We start from the raw sequence: 14,209 nt of genomic DNA, 5'->3' as shown, positions 1-14,209 counted from the left end.
CTTGGCTGTCGGCTCCACCTCAGATGGCACCATACCCTCTTGGACACCATGATTTGACTTTCTGCAGCCTCTTTGGATTGGAAAAATAAGAATAGGAGAGTGCATCATCTCTGGAGACAGGGAGGGAGAAATTTTTAGGGCAAAAGCCAGTTTTCAAGCCAGCCAGTTCCTGCAGAAAGATGAAAGAGAATGAGGATGGCCTTAGGATGTTTAATTTGGTGAGAAATAGGTCACAGTGACATGAGGGAGGATGGCTTAAGTAGTGCAGTGGAGACAAAAACCAAATTACAAGGGATATGGAATGCTTTTTTAAAATGGAAAAACACAGACAAGAATGATTCAGTCATGGTGAAACCTTTATTTAAGTCTGTCTTTGCATACAAATCACCAAGAACTTAATCACAGAAGTTCACCCTAAAGACAATCCTTGTAGTTTCTCAGTGCTTCCAATTTCCTTCTTCCCTGTCCTCTTCAGTCTTTCTTCTCTGTTCTCTTATATATCCTACTTACCCCTCCTCATTTTCAACTATGTTCCTAAACAGAGATATAGAAAAAACCCTTAGCAAAGTAATGAAATCTCAAAACAAACAAAAATATGTCAGGATGAAGAAAGAAGCAAGGGAGGATCCCTCATCTTGACAGCAGAGTGAGAATCTTAATAAGCAGTGGTAAGATAAAATTGACCTGTACAAAGAACTGGCCCTCCTTTGCCCTAAGCTGCTCAGGGGTCAGAAATGGAAACACCAGACAGGAAAGATGTAGGGGAGTTGTGGAGGAAGGAACACACAATTGTTAACTGAGAGCCCCTGTCTACAGGAGGCTTTCAGGGAAGAGAGTAGGCTGGAAGAGCAGCAGAATTCCCTGAAGAACCCCTGGAATACGGATTTCCCCTTTGCTGTGGAGACATAGGGCACCATACATCCCATCTGCTTCTTTCTTCTGACTGGAATGCCTCCCTCCTTCTCAGACTGGCGACTTTCTAGGGAACCTTCAAGATCCAGTTCAGTCTATACCCATCAAATGATGCCTTCCCTCAAGTCTTCCCTGAACAGAGTTCCCTCTCTGTCCTCTGGGCTTTCATACCTTCAACTGTGAGGCATGCGAGGTGCAAGGCTCTTGTGAGAGCTGTGAGGCAAGTGTCCATACCTCTAAGCCCACTGTAAAACTTGTATTTGCTCATAAGTCTGTGTCCGGTCAAAATCCATGACCTTACAGTCCTTAGTGCCTCACAGTGTACCAGGCACACAGTAGATAATTTCTAACTGTGAGGGAGAAAGGAGAAAAGATAGAAGAGAAGGGGGAAGGGGACGGAAAAGCAGGGTGGAGGAAGAGAGAGAGGAAACATTTGACTCAGCTTTCCCTGGCCAGGAAAAAGGGAAATGGATTAAAAAAACTCTGGAAGAAAGGAACAGAGAAAGAAACCACTTTCCTGCGTCTTCTCTGCCTCTCTCCTCTCTGCCGCTTCCTCTCACAACTTAGGACCTCACACCACAACTGTACCGTTTTCCCTCCTGATCCCTCAGTTCATCCCAAAGGGGAGGAAAGAAGCCAGTCAGCTCCTGACTTCTTCCACCCCATGCCCTCAAATCCTTCCTCCCTTTCCACATGGACGCCTCCCTCTTTCTCCTCATCTTCCCCACCTGCAGCCTTCCTGCCTGGTCGCCCTGGCATCTTGGGCCCCTGTGCTATCCCAGGTCCAGAAGAGAACTTTGTCCTCAGATTGAAATCCAAGAGGCTCTTAGAGGCAGCCTGCGGTGTGTGGCTGAGGACATGCTAGACTGGGTCTACCAGCTACCTGAGAAAGAACATCATCAAGAGGGTTTGGGTGTCCCAGGAATTGGAGACTAAAAAGAAGCAGCAGTTACAATCCTCCTGACATACTCCTCAACTCTTTTCACAGGTGACCTTTCCTCATTTTTCTCCTTCATCCATTGGTCAGAATCATAATTTTCCTGACTGTTCTCTCATGGCCCCTACACCTTTGCTACTGATGCTTCATGACTGTCTTCCTAGTTAGATGCACTTTCCCCACCAAGAATCGAGCCAGGGTCCCTAAACCTTGTAGAGTTGCCTCTGAGTCTCTTCTCCTTACCTAGATATTCAACTGCCTCTCCTTCCTCCATACTCTCCCTAGGAATTCCAGAACCACCTTTTTACAAAAGCGATTTATAAGTTGTAAAGCACTGCGCTAGAATGAAATGCTGTGATGAACAAAGCCTTCTCTTTCTCCCTGCATTCATCTTCTGTATCCTCTCTTATCCCTTCCTCCCTCCATCCACCACTGCTTCCCTCTCACCCAGCAGGTTTAGTTTGATGCCGTGTGGGAACCAAAGCCACGTGCTGCACAGCGGGCAGGGTCAGGATGCAGGCAGGCATCTCAGCCCGAGGCCTCGGCAGAGTTCCCAGGCACAGCCATCGGCCCAGGCCAGGACAATAGGCATGGATAAGGTGGGAGGGGGCATAAGTACGGTGGCTGTAGCCCCCCAGCACCAGCAACTCCCCCTGCAGCACGGCACCTGCAGCCCCGACATGGGGGGAGGGCAGGGGGGTCAGGTGAGTCCAGCTACCAGTCCTTGGATCGTAGGCCTCGAAGCTCAGCAGGTCCCCAGTCTGACCTAGCCCACCTGCTACATACAGCCGCCCACCCAGAGCAGCCATGACGTGGCCAGCCCGAGGCACCCCCATAGGGCTCAGAAGTGTCGCCGGCTTCTCAAGTTTGGGGTCGTAGTGCAGCAGCGAGGCCTGGTACTGGCCAGTCTCGCTGCAGCCACCGCTCACGTAGAGCTGGCCCTCCAAAACAGCAGCTGCGTGGGCAAAGCGTGGCGCGGGAAGAGGAGGTGCCGGCCTGTGGAGAACAGAGCACGTGGTCAGGCATCAGTCATCTTCAGCTTTCCTCTGCCATGACCCCTGATGCCTGAAACACCCCCTTCCCTGCTCACCTCCAGACGTTGAGCTCAGGATTATAAGTCTCCACAGACCTGAGGGCAATACCGCTGTCTCGTCCACCCAGGGCATAAAGCAGTCCATCCAGCGCCACCAGCGGGAAAAGGCTCCGAGGCTGGCACAAAGGTGCCATCTCTTCCCAGTCCTCCTGACTGGGGTCCCACCTGGAGACAGTGGGACAAGAGATGGGAAGTGTGACCCTGGGCGTCTGCTGTTGGCTGGCCCTCAAACTCCCTCAGCTGCCCACCTGGGGACCCGCCACTCTCTGGAGCCCATCCGTACCTGAGAGTCGAAGCCAGGGTGTTAGCGTGGCTGTAGAAATCCTGTCCCCCACACACGTAGAGCGCACTTCCTGCTAGGCTGGCAGCCCCGTGCCGGAAGCGCCCGGGGGCAGGCAGGGCCGGCAGCCGCCCCCACTCCACAGTTCGAACCAGTCCTACGCCGCAGCGAAAGGCCCGGGCCCACCACACTCCTCGGGACGGCTGTCTGGCGGCCATGTCTGATCTGAGCCCGTCCCCGCCAATCACCACCAGGGCCTGGTCAGGCTCCCGCCGTCTCTCTTGTCCTGGAACCTCAGCCTCCACCATCAGCTGATGCAGCAAGTCGGGGCTCAAGGGTGGAGGCAGCCCGGCCGCCCTTACCCTCCGCAGCTCCCTGGTGGACATACGGCCAAAGCGGACGCATCGAAGCAGGGCCTTGGCATCTGACTCCTGGGTGTCGGGGTTGGCAGCTAGCCAACGCCGTGCAGCCACAAAGGCCTCGAACTCCTCCTGCAAGTGTAGCTCATCACTGTCCAGGAGCTCAGCCAGGCAGGCTGCTGGTAAAGTAGGGAAAGTGGAGCACAAAGCCACAGCGGGCAGGTGGCTGAGGAGGTAGTGACGGGCTTTGCTCCAGAGCCTCTCCAGCCCTGGGGCTTCTGCCATGGGGATCAGGGCCAGGCAACGGGCAGGGCTGAGGCCTCGTGCCAAGGCTTTCTGGCACAGAGCCAGGCAGGAGGCGCTCTGGTACTGCAGAGCAGCCTGGGCAGCTCTCAGTAGTCCTGGCCACTTTGCCCGCACCGCCCCAGAGTAGGCAAAAGAGACGAGGAGTCGCAGGTCCTGGGCAGAGATGGTGTGCAGAGACACCTCTGTGCCTTGGGATTCCCTCATCCCACTCAGGAGCATGGCCCCAAAGAACTCACTGCCACAGGCGAGGGCTGCTCGGTGCACTGCAAGAGGGAGAAGCAGAGGGGAATCCAGAGTGCTGCAAACCACTTGGTGCTCTCGATTTCACAACCCCAACTTTGGGCCAACCACCCAAGACCACAGGCTAAACTGGGATATGCGCACCAGAACACCACTAGGTGCTTGTTAAAATGAAATTTTCACAGACCCACCCCCGGAGATTTTGACCCAGTAGCTCCAGAGGGAGACCCTAGGTATTTGTGTTTTAACATTTTCAAGCACCCTGCATGATTCTCATGTTAGTGACCTGAAGACACTTTGAAAAACATTGTGTGCATGTGCTCTGTCGTGTCCAACTCTTTGCAATCCCATGGACCATAGTCTGCCAGGCTCCTCTGTCTATGAGATTTTTCATGCAAGAAATCTGGATCGGGTTGCCGTTTCCTCCTCCAGGGGATCTTCCCCACCCAGGGCTCAATTGTGTGTTTCCTTGTCTCCTGCATTGGCAGGCAGATTCTTTACCACTGAGCCACCTGGGAAGCCCCTTGAAAAACATTGCTTTAGTTTTTTTGATGCAGGCCAATTAGAAAAAGGGTCCTGACTGATTAAATGGAGAAGAGGCTATAAAGAACATTTGCTAAAAGGGGGTAAAAAATAAACTGCAAAGACCAATGTGCAACTTATATAGGTCTTTCCATACTGTGCACAGAATAAAGTTCTTTCCTCTACAATTAGAAGAGCCACTGACATCAGCCATTCTGTTAGTCAGATTTTACTTAGAAAATGGTACCACACTCAGGAATGGCTATGATTCAACCTCATCTAACTGTCATCGTCTCTTACCCAAGATTTAGTGCTTCATACTTCCCACGTGTTATAGTTTTTCTTTGCACACCCACCTCCTTAATAGAGTTATGGAATCACAACACTGTAAACTGGAGACCTTCAAAACCATCTAGTTCAATCACTCATTTTAAGATAAGGAAACTGAGTCTTAGTGAAAGGGAGTGATTTATTTTTTATCTCCATGTAGTAGCTGTCTGGGCAGTGTCATGCATTGTGACTGCTGCCAGTCTGCATTAAGCATACTTGTGTATCAGTTCCCTGCTTATGTGCATGGCCCTCATGACACTGAAAATGTCCTATTAAAAACTAAAAATAAATAAATTATTTAAAATGTTGTTAGGGGATTTTCTTAGTGGTCCAGTGGCTAAGAATCCACCTTCTAGTGCAGGGGACATGGGTTTGATCCCTGGTCAGGAAACTAACATCCCATGTACCACAGAGTAACTAAGCCCATGTTCTTTCAAGCCTACATGCCACAACTAGAAAGCCCTTGTGTAGCAGCGAAGACCTAACACAGCCAAATATGTTGTTAAATAACTAGAATGTTGTTAAATAACTAGAACTCACATGCTTGAAGGCAAAAGGAGAAGGGGACAGTAGAGGATGAGATGGTTAGATAGCATCACCGGAAATGAATCTGAACTCCAGGAGTTAATGAAGGACAGGGGAGCCTTGCAGGCAGCAGTCCATGGGGTGGCAAAGAGTCAGACACAACTTATTGAACAACAACAACATATGCTTCCTAATGTAACTCAACCTGAGGCAGTTGGCATCAAGTATAAAGTATTCTGATCAAAATATTTAACTTAAATCTAATCAAACCTTTAGATTAAATTCAAGTTTATAGGAAATTGAGAGGCTAAAAGACCAAGTTTAAAATAAAAACACAGAATGAAAATGCATACAAATCTAGAAACTGGAGCTTTCTATGGGAAAACTAATCTTGTTTCTTCAATAAGTCAAGTCATAAAAAAAGGGAGAAAAAAAAAGGGGGAGAGGATTGGACAAGAGTAAAGGAAGCTTCAGAGACATCTGAGTTCAGTGTAAACCTTGATTGGCTCCTGGATTGAGAAGAACAGTTCTAACAGACATTATTCTGGACAAGTGAGAAAATTTCAGTGTGGAGGAGGTGGTATTGAGAAAAGGGCTTCCCTGGTGGCTCAGACAGTAAAGAGTCTGCCTGCAATGGAGGAGACCCGGGTTCAATCACTGGGTCAGGAAAGATCCCCTGGAGAAGGGAATAGCAACCCACTCCAGTATTCTTGTCTGGAGAATTCCATGGACAGAGGAGCCTGGTGGGCAACAGTCCATGTGGTTGCATATGCAGAGATGGACATGACCAAGTGACTAACATTAATTTTGTTAGATAGTGTGGTTATATGAGAAAATGTCCTCTTTTAGAGAGACACACACCCAAGTATTTATGAGTGAAATACTTTAAACTTCAGCAAAAAATAAAGAGATGAAACAAATATGGTGGTTTAGTTGCTAAGTTGTGTCCAACTCTTGCAACTTCATGGACTATAGCCCGCCAGGCTCCTCTGTCCATGGGATTCTCCAGACAAGAATACTAGAGTGGGTTGCCATTTTCTTTTCCAGAAACAAATGTATGGGATTAGTGCTCTTATAAGAGGAGACATGAGATAATCCATCTTTCTGTGTCCCTCTCTGCCATGTGAAGATATAGTGAGACCATCGCCATCTATAAACTGGAAAGGAGGCCCTAACCAGAACCTGACCATGCTGGCACCCTGATCCAGTCTCCAGAACCAAGAGAAATAAACTTCCATTGTTAAAACACCCAGTCTATGGTATTTTTGTTACAGCAACGCAAGCTGACTAAGATAGGATGCTTTTCTTTCTGGGAATCCCAGAAGCACTTTGGGTCCCAGTCATTTTTCTAATGAGTAGTAGCTATGTGACTTTGGACATGTCTTAAAGTCTGATTTTCTTATCAGTAGGTGTAAGCACTGAACTAGATAATATCTAAACTAATCCCTTTTAATTTTAAACTTTTATATGTCTACACTCTGGCTCCATTTTCCAGGTGCTATGTGCCTTTGGTTTGGCTGCATAAGAAGCAATGTATGAAGCAACCTAGATGCCCATCAGCAGACGAATGGATAAGGAAGCTATGGTATATATACACCATGGAATATTACTCAGCCGTTAAAAAGAATTCATTTGAATCAGTTCTAATGAGATGGATGAAACTGGAGCCCATTATACAGAGTGAAGTAAGCCAGAAAGATAAAGAACATTACAGCATACTAACACATATATATGGAATTTAGAAAGATGGTAACGATAACCCTCTATGCAAAACAGAAAAAGAGACACAGAAGTACAGAACAGACTTTTGAACTCTGTGGGAGAAGGTGAGGGTGGGATGTTTCAAAAGAACAGCATGTATATTATCTATGGTGAAACAGATCACCAGCCCAGGTGGGATGCATGAGACAAGTGCTCGGGCCTGGTGGGCTGGGAGGACCCTGAGGAGTCGGGTGGAGAGGGAGGTGGGAGGGGGGATCGGAATGGGGAATACGTGTAACTCTATGGCTGATTCATGTCAATGTATGACAAAACCCACTGAAATATTGTGAAGTAATTAGCCTCCAACTAATTTTTTAAAAAAAGAAAAAAAAAGAAGCAATGTATGGACTAGTGAGAGCAGACTGGGCTAATGGATGCGGGCTTATATCCTGATTTTCACCAGTTAACATATCTGAGTTTAATATTCTTTATCTGCAGCTAGAAATACCTGAGATTAAAAGAGATGCCATGTGTAAAAAAAAAAATTTCTGGTACCCAGTACCTCACTAAATGTTAGTAGAATCTGAATAATTCTCAACTTATTCAATCCTCTTTAGCTTTCCTTGGGGCTTCCCTTGTAAAGAATCTGCCTGCAATGTGGGAGACCTGGGTTCGATCCCTGAGATGGGAAGATCCCCTAGAGAAGGGAAAGGCTACCCACTCCAGTATTCTCGCCTGGAGAATTCCGCAAACACAATTGAGCGACTTTCACTTTAGCTTTCCTAGTGATGAGCAGAATTAACTTCAAAATGCCACAACCTGGCAGCCATAGATTCTGGGGAAACAGTACCAGACCTTGCTCATAAGCTGTAGGGCCCTTGTCTGCCATGGTGTCAAGCTCAGTTAGGCAAAAGGACACACAATAAATTTTTCCACCATGTTCCTCTAGCTTTTCCTATGTCTTAAATAGAAGATGCCAAGAAGAGCCTTTGGTTAATCTCTGTTTGAGTCAATCACCTTCTGCTTGTTCTACTGGCATGGACTATACCTTAGCGCCTGCCAGCTGACTGGAAGTTTCTTGTTTCTGGGCATAGGAAAAGCCACTGCATAAATCAGTCAGTGCGCCTAGGAAAAACAACTCAACTGCGCATGCCCCATTCTCAGTGGGTCAGGAGAGGCGCCAAAGGCCACCCCCTGGGAAATTCTGATTTCAGCAGGGATCAAAAGCACTATGCTAGGGATCGAATCAGCTACTGCTTGCACACACCATTCCAGGTGGCATATGCACCTGCCTCAATGCAATGCCCGCCCCCGCCCCGCCCAGGCCCTCACCCCGCAGCCGGCAGCCGCCTGCCTCCAGCTCCAGGTCGCACCCGATTCCTTCTTGGTACAGAAGCTCAATGCTGCGCAGATTTTCTCTCAGTTCCTCTGCCTGACTGGGCTGCTTTTCATCTTCCCGTCCACTTCCAGCCCCCTGGCGTCCCCACTGGGCCGCAGCCTTTACCCGGGGGGCTCCCAGGGCTTCCGCGGCGACCAGCACATCCTCCCGTGGGGCGGGTCCCAACACCCCCTCGTAAGCAAAGGTCAGCACGGCCTCCCAGGCCGCCGGGGTTACGTCCAGGCTGAGGGGGGGTTGCGGACCTCTGCCGCCCAGCAGCCTGCTTCTGAAGAGGCTGCTAACTGCGGCCAGGATCACCCGATGCACCCCATATGCTCTTCCCCCGACTGACACCTCTTCGTCCAGCAGCAACCTCTGCTCCCGCAACCTCTGTGCCTCCGCGAAAAACTGGCTGGGATGCTCCTCGCTGCACAGCCCCTCGGGCTCCGCGGAGTCTTCTCCATCCTCCTCATCTTCCTCCTCATTTTCTTCCTCCAGGGACAGGGCTGGAGAAGGAAGGCTCCCTGGGGTCATGGACCTGGGACCAGGCTCTTCCAGAGGAAAGGGGGGCAAACCAGGATCCTCATCCGGAGACGGAGGCCAGGAGGGGGTTCTCCGGGTGGGCAAAGGGAGGTCAAGGTCGTCCTTCTGGACCAGAAGAGAGACTTGCTCTGCCGCCGAGGAATGACCTGTGGAGTCCGAGAGGCTCATGGCCCAAGTTCGCTGGATCGCTACAGGTAGGAAGAGGAAAGAGAAGAGAGGGTAAGAGCTGGACCCCAGGGGCCAGAGGAAGCCCTGCCTCCAGCCTCATTTCCTACTTCAACCGTCTCCCCCATCCCAGGGCTCCAGCATCTAGGCTACACCAGGCAACTATGAAGTGCACTGGGGGCCACAAAGGCCAGAACAATGAGTAAAGATCCAGTGCCTAAAACTGTACCCCGCCCATCTCGCCCCCATCCCAGTATTCACCCTCCTAAGACACCAGCGTCCCACTTATCCTCTCACTTGGGCCTGCTCTACTTCTGACAGAGTGACAGAGGGAATGCAACCCTCTCCCTGTTAGTGGTGGCACCCAGCTAATTATAGCCATTGCTGGCAGGCCAGGGGCCGGTCTCCTGGTGCCCAAACTCCAACACCCAATCCCCTGGGCCTGACCCGAGATTACCTCCTCCCCTCTTGCACTTGGAGGTCACGTCCTGGTGCTGAGCAAAGCAAACTCGGAAGCCAAGGAGGATAAGGGGATGTGGTGGAGTGAGCCAGTCCAGTGTCCACTGGGCTGGGCTGGAGAGGCAGATGAAAAAAGTCTGGACTGATACGGGGGAAAGTTGGGAGAGAGTGGGGGTTTGGGGGTTAGTCCTGGACTTTGTTGATTTTTCTGTGCATGCTAAAGCTGAGACCCTGGAGTGAACAGTACTGGGGTGAATCTCAAATATAATCCATCTGGTTCAAGAAGGGCAGAGGGGTGGGGGAGGTGAAGGGGTATGGGTCAGGGCTACCAACTGTGACCTACCCTTAATGAGGGGTTTCCTTGTCCTGAGGTGGAGTCAGTGGTAAGAGAGCCAAACCCAACCCAGGGGCTGCTGTCCACCAGATGGGTCAATAGAGAGGCAACCTCTGGTTGTTCTGGGCTGCAGAATGGGTGATAGTGACCAACCTCCGCATGGATCCTCTTATGGCCTCCCCTTCACAAGACAAGGTGGCCAACACCTTGAGCCCCTACCAGGAAGAGGAGGAAGTGCTACCCAGCAGAGACAAACCCCAGGTCAGCCTCTTCCCTCGCTTGCCAACAAGGACAAGGACACTGGACCCTGAGTTGTCTGCCAACCCTATGGTCCTGGGACAGCCCCACCACAGTCACATGTTTCAGGAAGCTCTGCTCAGCTCTGCCATGGTGAGACCCATAGCACACAGCGAATCCGGAAAGGTTGGATGAAATCCGCTCTTCTGGGCAATCATCCATCCTCCATTAAACTCCTTGGGACTGACCTCCCTCCATAGCACCTCCAGGTCTTATTGCTGACGTGCTGGCTGGGGAGGGATCTTGACATCTCAGTCAAGGGACATTTTTTCCACCTCTGCTCAGGAGCCCCATGTGGAACCATGCTTCTAAGATCATCTGGAGAATTCGGGGACCAGACCTGGCAAGTCCCAGTGTGTGTTAGCTGGACCATGGAAGTCATGGTAACAGATTGGTGCTCAGGATTCTCCAAGGTTGGGGATGAAAGCATGAAAAGAGGGTTTTGCTCCAGAGGAGAGTCTCAAGGGTACCTCTGAGGGTGAGAGGGCTGGCGGTGACCTTGACTCCTCCCTCCCTACCCTGCTTCCCCAGGTCTATTGCATGCTGGACATCCAGGGCATTATCCTCTACCTGCTGCTGCCTTGACTCACTGCTCAGGCACAGGTATGGGCTCATCACTCTGTGGGACAGGAGGAAGGGCTTCAGGACGCGGCCTGAGTGAATTAAAGGAGCCCCAGTCCTATCCCACTCCAGGGCTCAGATGGTTCGTTATAATACTGCTCTCAGCTTCAGCCACTAGTATCACCAGCCTGTGTATTTCAGTCACCTCCACCAGGGCTAAGTCTCTTGGGACTCCATGATCTCTTAGGGCCCCCAGTCCTGTCGAGAGCTGCTGAGGCTGACGGACTCTCCCCTCCTCTCCAGTGGCACCTACTTCCCTGTCTTGCACAGCTTGGGTCCTAGGTTTGGCAGTTCCATAGAATCGTCTGCTTTCTCCAATGCAGTAGCCATGGCTGTGCATACAGTAGGCTACACGAAGACCCTTCTGGACCTGTTCTGGATAAAGCCAATCCCCTTCCTCCGTGTGCCCTTTTCTCAAGTCCACTCACCATCCAGCTTGTACTTCTGTGGCTCCAGCCTGGGCAAGTCAATTTTTTTTTAATTGGGGAATAATTGCTTTACAATGTTGTGTCAATTTCTGCCATACAATGATGTGAATCAGTATATATATATATATATTCCCTCCCTTTGGAGACTCCCTCCTACCCACTCCTTATCCCACCCAGGTCATCACAGTGCCCTGGGCACTTCATTTTAAGAATTAGATGGAGGCATCAAATCAGCCAATAAAGTCTCTGTGACCCCCCAGCCTCTGTATTCTGCCCTTCCAGGAGCATGGAGCACAGCTACTAAACATGAACCCTGTAAATGAGTTTTGGGTGGTGGGCCTGGTGACTGTGACTATCCTTCTGGGTGTTGCACTGGCAGGCATGGAGTGGAGTCCAAGGCAGGTGAAGGGGAGTTGAGTTGGGGGTGAAAAGACTAAGGGGATGGCAATGAGAGCTAGACAGATCAGGAATGGACTGAATGTGGGGAGATGTGTGTTTGTGAGTAGTTGACAGAATTGATTTCCAGGGACACAAACCTGAAACTAGCCAGTTCTGCTAGGAGAGACTCCACATGCCAGTTCTTGAAGGGGAAAGTAAAGAAAACACCTTCTGAGGATCTGTTGGGATGAGCACTAGACATGATTACCAGGTGAGAGATGCCCTGTTTCTTGCTCCCAGATATTTACAATCTTGAGATTCACCTCTAGAATGGGAAGGGATGCTTTGCAGTTTGAGTCAAGAAGGAAAAGGACAACCATTTAGCCACAATCCGTTATGGAAAGAGGCTGGCAGGAAAGGGAACAAGAGGATTGGAGAGAACAGTGAAGATGAGACACAGAGAGGGAGGAGGAAAAGTTATTCCTTCTATCGCCTCCCTTTCTCTGTCTCTCTTTCTCTCTCTCCTTGGGGGAGTGGGGCATGGGGGATGTCACCTGTCGAGTTCCAGGTCCAGACTATCTTCTTCCTCATCTTCCTCTCCTTTATTAAACTAGCTGCTGGGGACACTTCTCCCCACAAACCCCAGTCAACAAGTCACTGGCTTCTTTGGATGTCAAGGTAAGACAGTGGGAAATTGACTGAGAAATGTGTACCCTCAGAAAAGACCCCTTGACTTCTGATTCTCTATGTCATTCATAAGTTGTCCATCAGACCATTCAGAGTCCTTGTTAAGTCCCTGGGCCAAAATTCCCTTATGCTTCCCAGCCTAATTTAAGTCACCAACACGAAACTGAGTAGAAGGGTAATACTTTGGGCTGAATGAAGGAAGCCAGGAGGAGCTCCTCAAAACCTCATCTCTTCTCTTTATTCCTTTACATAGGAAGCATTTTCTTGGAAAACATGGTTACACAATGGTGAGTGTGGTCCAGAGGGCAGTGTCCTTGGTGTGTTTTCCATCTTCTTCTCAGCCACTGGGGTACTCACCAGGGGACCAAAACCTCTAGGGATCTCAAGGTGAGAAGGATGTCCAGGCCTGGAGCATACTCTATTGCCCCTCTTCTCTCCACTAATGGGTAAACTTTTGTTCCTATGACCATACTACAGGTATCCCCACACGAACTGTCCCTGCCATCTCATGGACCACACTTTCCTACCTAAGCATCTCTGTCACAATTGGTAAGGTCCTCCGCTTCTGCCTTCAGTGTACAATGAGCTAGAACCCTGGTTTCTGCTTCTCTGAAGGTGATGAAGGTGATGAAATGAGCAAGAGGCATTCATCAATTATATTAAAAGTAGTTTGTATGCTGGTAGGCCCCCAGTACTTGGATGCAATCTCAAAAACAACAGAATGATCTCTGTTCATTTCCAAGGCAAACTATCAATATCACAGTAATGCAAGTTTATGCCCCGACCCGTAATGCTGAAGAAGCTGAAGTCTAATGGTTCTGTGAGGACCTACAAGACCTTCTAGAACTAACACCAAAAAAGATGTCCTTTTCATTACAGAGGACTGGAATGCAAAAGTAGCAAGTCAAGAGATACCTGTAGTAACAGGCAGATTTGGCCTTGGAGTACAAAACAAAGCCGGTCAAAGGCTAAAAGAGTTTTGCCAAGAGAACGCACTGGTCCAACTAATAAAAATAAATGAAAAAAAATGAGAAAGTAAAACACACTGAATGTTCCTCCAATTAATAAAAATAAATGAAAAAAAATGAGAAAGTAAAACACACTGAATGTTCCTCCAACTAATAAAAATAAATGAAAAAAAATGAGAAAGTAAAACACACTGAATGTTCCTCTAACTAATAAAAATAAATGAAAAAAAAATGAGAAAGTAAAACACACTGAATGTTTCTCCAACTAATAAAAATAAATGAAAAAAAAAAAAATGAGAAAGAGAACGCACTGGCCATAGCAAACACCCTCTTCCAACAACACAAGAGAAGACTCTACACATGGACATCTCCAGATGGTCAATCCCAAAATCAGACTGATTATATTCTTTTCAGCCAAAGATGGAAAAGCTCTGCACAGTCAGCAAAAACAAGACTGGGAGCTGATTCGGATCAGCTGGCTCAGATCATGAACTCCTTATTGCCAAATTTAGATTTAAATAGAAGAAAGCAGGGAAAACCACTAGACCATTCAGGTATGACCTAAATCAAATCCCTTATGATTATACAGTGGAAGTAACAAATAGATTCAAGGAATTAGATCTGATAGACAGAGTGCCTGAAGAACTATGGACAGAGGTTCGTGACATTGTACAGGAGGCAGTGATCAAGATCATCCCCAAGAAAAAGAAATGCAAAAAGACAAAATGGTTGTGTGAAGAGGCCTT

General features: G+C 48.9%; 1 protein-coding gene across 2 annotated transcripts; it reads right to left on the bottom strand.

The window, feature by feature from the left end:
- Positions 1-344: 344 nt before the first annotated feature.
- KLHL33 (kelch like family member 33) lies at positions 345-9,639 on the bottom strand. 2 transcript variants are annotated; one of them, XM_065941320.1, is made up of 5 exons: positions 9,589-9,639; positions 8,538-9,314; positions 3,226-4,150; positions 2,940-3,107; positions 345-2,845 (listed from the first exon to the last, which is right to left on the bottom strand). In XM_065941320.1, exons 2-5 carry the CDS (start codon positions 9,292-9,294, stop codon positions 2,293-2,295), a joined length of 2,403 nt encoding a protein of 800 aa, XP_065797392.1. In that variant the 5' UTR covers positions 9,295-9,314; positions 9,589-9,639; the 3' UTR covers positions 345-2,292. The 2 variants fall into 2 exon arrangements, with proteins under 2 accessions (XP_065797392.1, XP_065797391.1); XM_065941319.1 differs by having other exon boundaries at positions 9,553-9,621.
- Between the last annotated feature and the right edge of the window lie 4,570 nt (positions 9,640-14,209).

This window comes from Muntiacus reevesi, chromosome 7, assembly GCF_963930625.1.
Source record: "Muntiacus reevesi chromosome 7, mMunRee1.1, whole genome shotgun sequence".
Taxonomy (NCBI): Eukaryota; Metazoa; Chordata; class Mammalia; order Artiodactyla; family Cervidae; genus Muntiacus; species Muntiacus reevesi.
The sequence above is the reverse complement of the archived record's forward strand: the minus strand, read 5'-3'. Positions and strand labels throughout refer to the sequence as shown.

Excerpts from the sequence above, each read along its gene's own strand:
- KLHL33 (XM_065941320.1), bottom strand. The coding sequence starts at position 9,294 with ATGAGCCTCTCGGACTCCACAGGTCATTCCTCGGCGGCAGAGCAAGTC. Across the intron at positions 4,151-8,537 it reads AGGCGGCTGCCGGCTGCGGG|TGCACCGAGCAGCCCTCGCC; the intron begins GTGAGGGCCTGG and ends TCCCTCTTGCAG. Across the intron at positions 2,846-2,939 it reads CCTGAGCTCAACGTCTGGAG|GCCGGCACCTCCTCTTCCCG; the intron begins GTGAGCAGGGAA and ends TGTTCTCCACAG.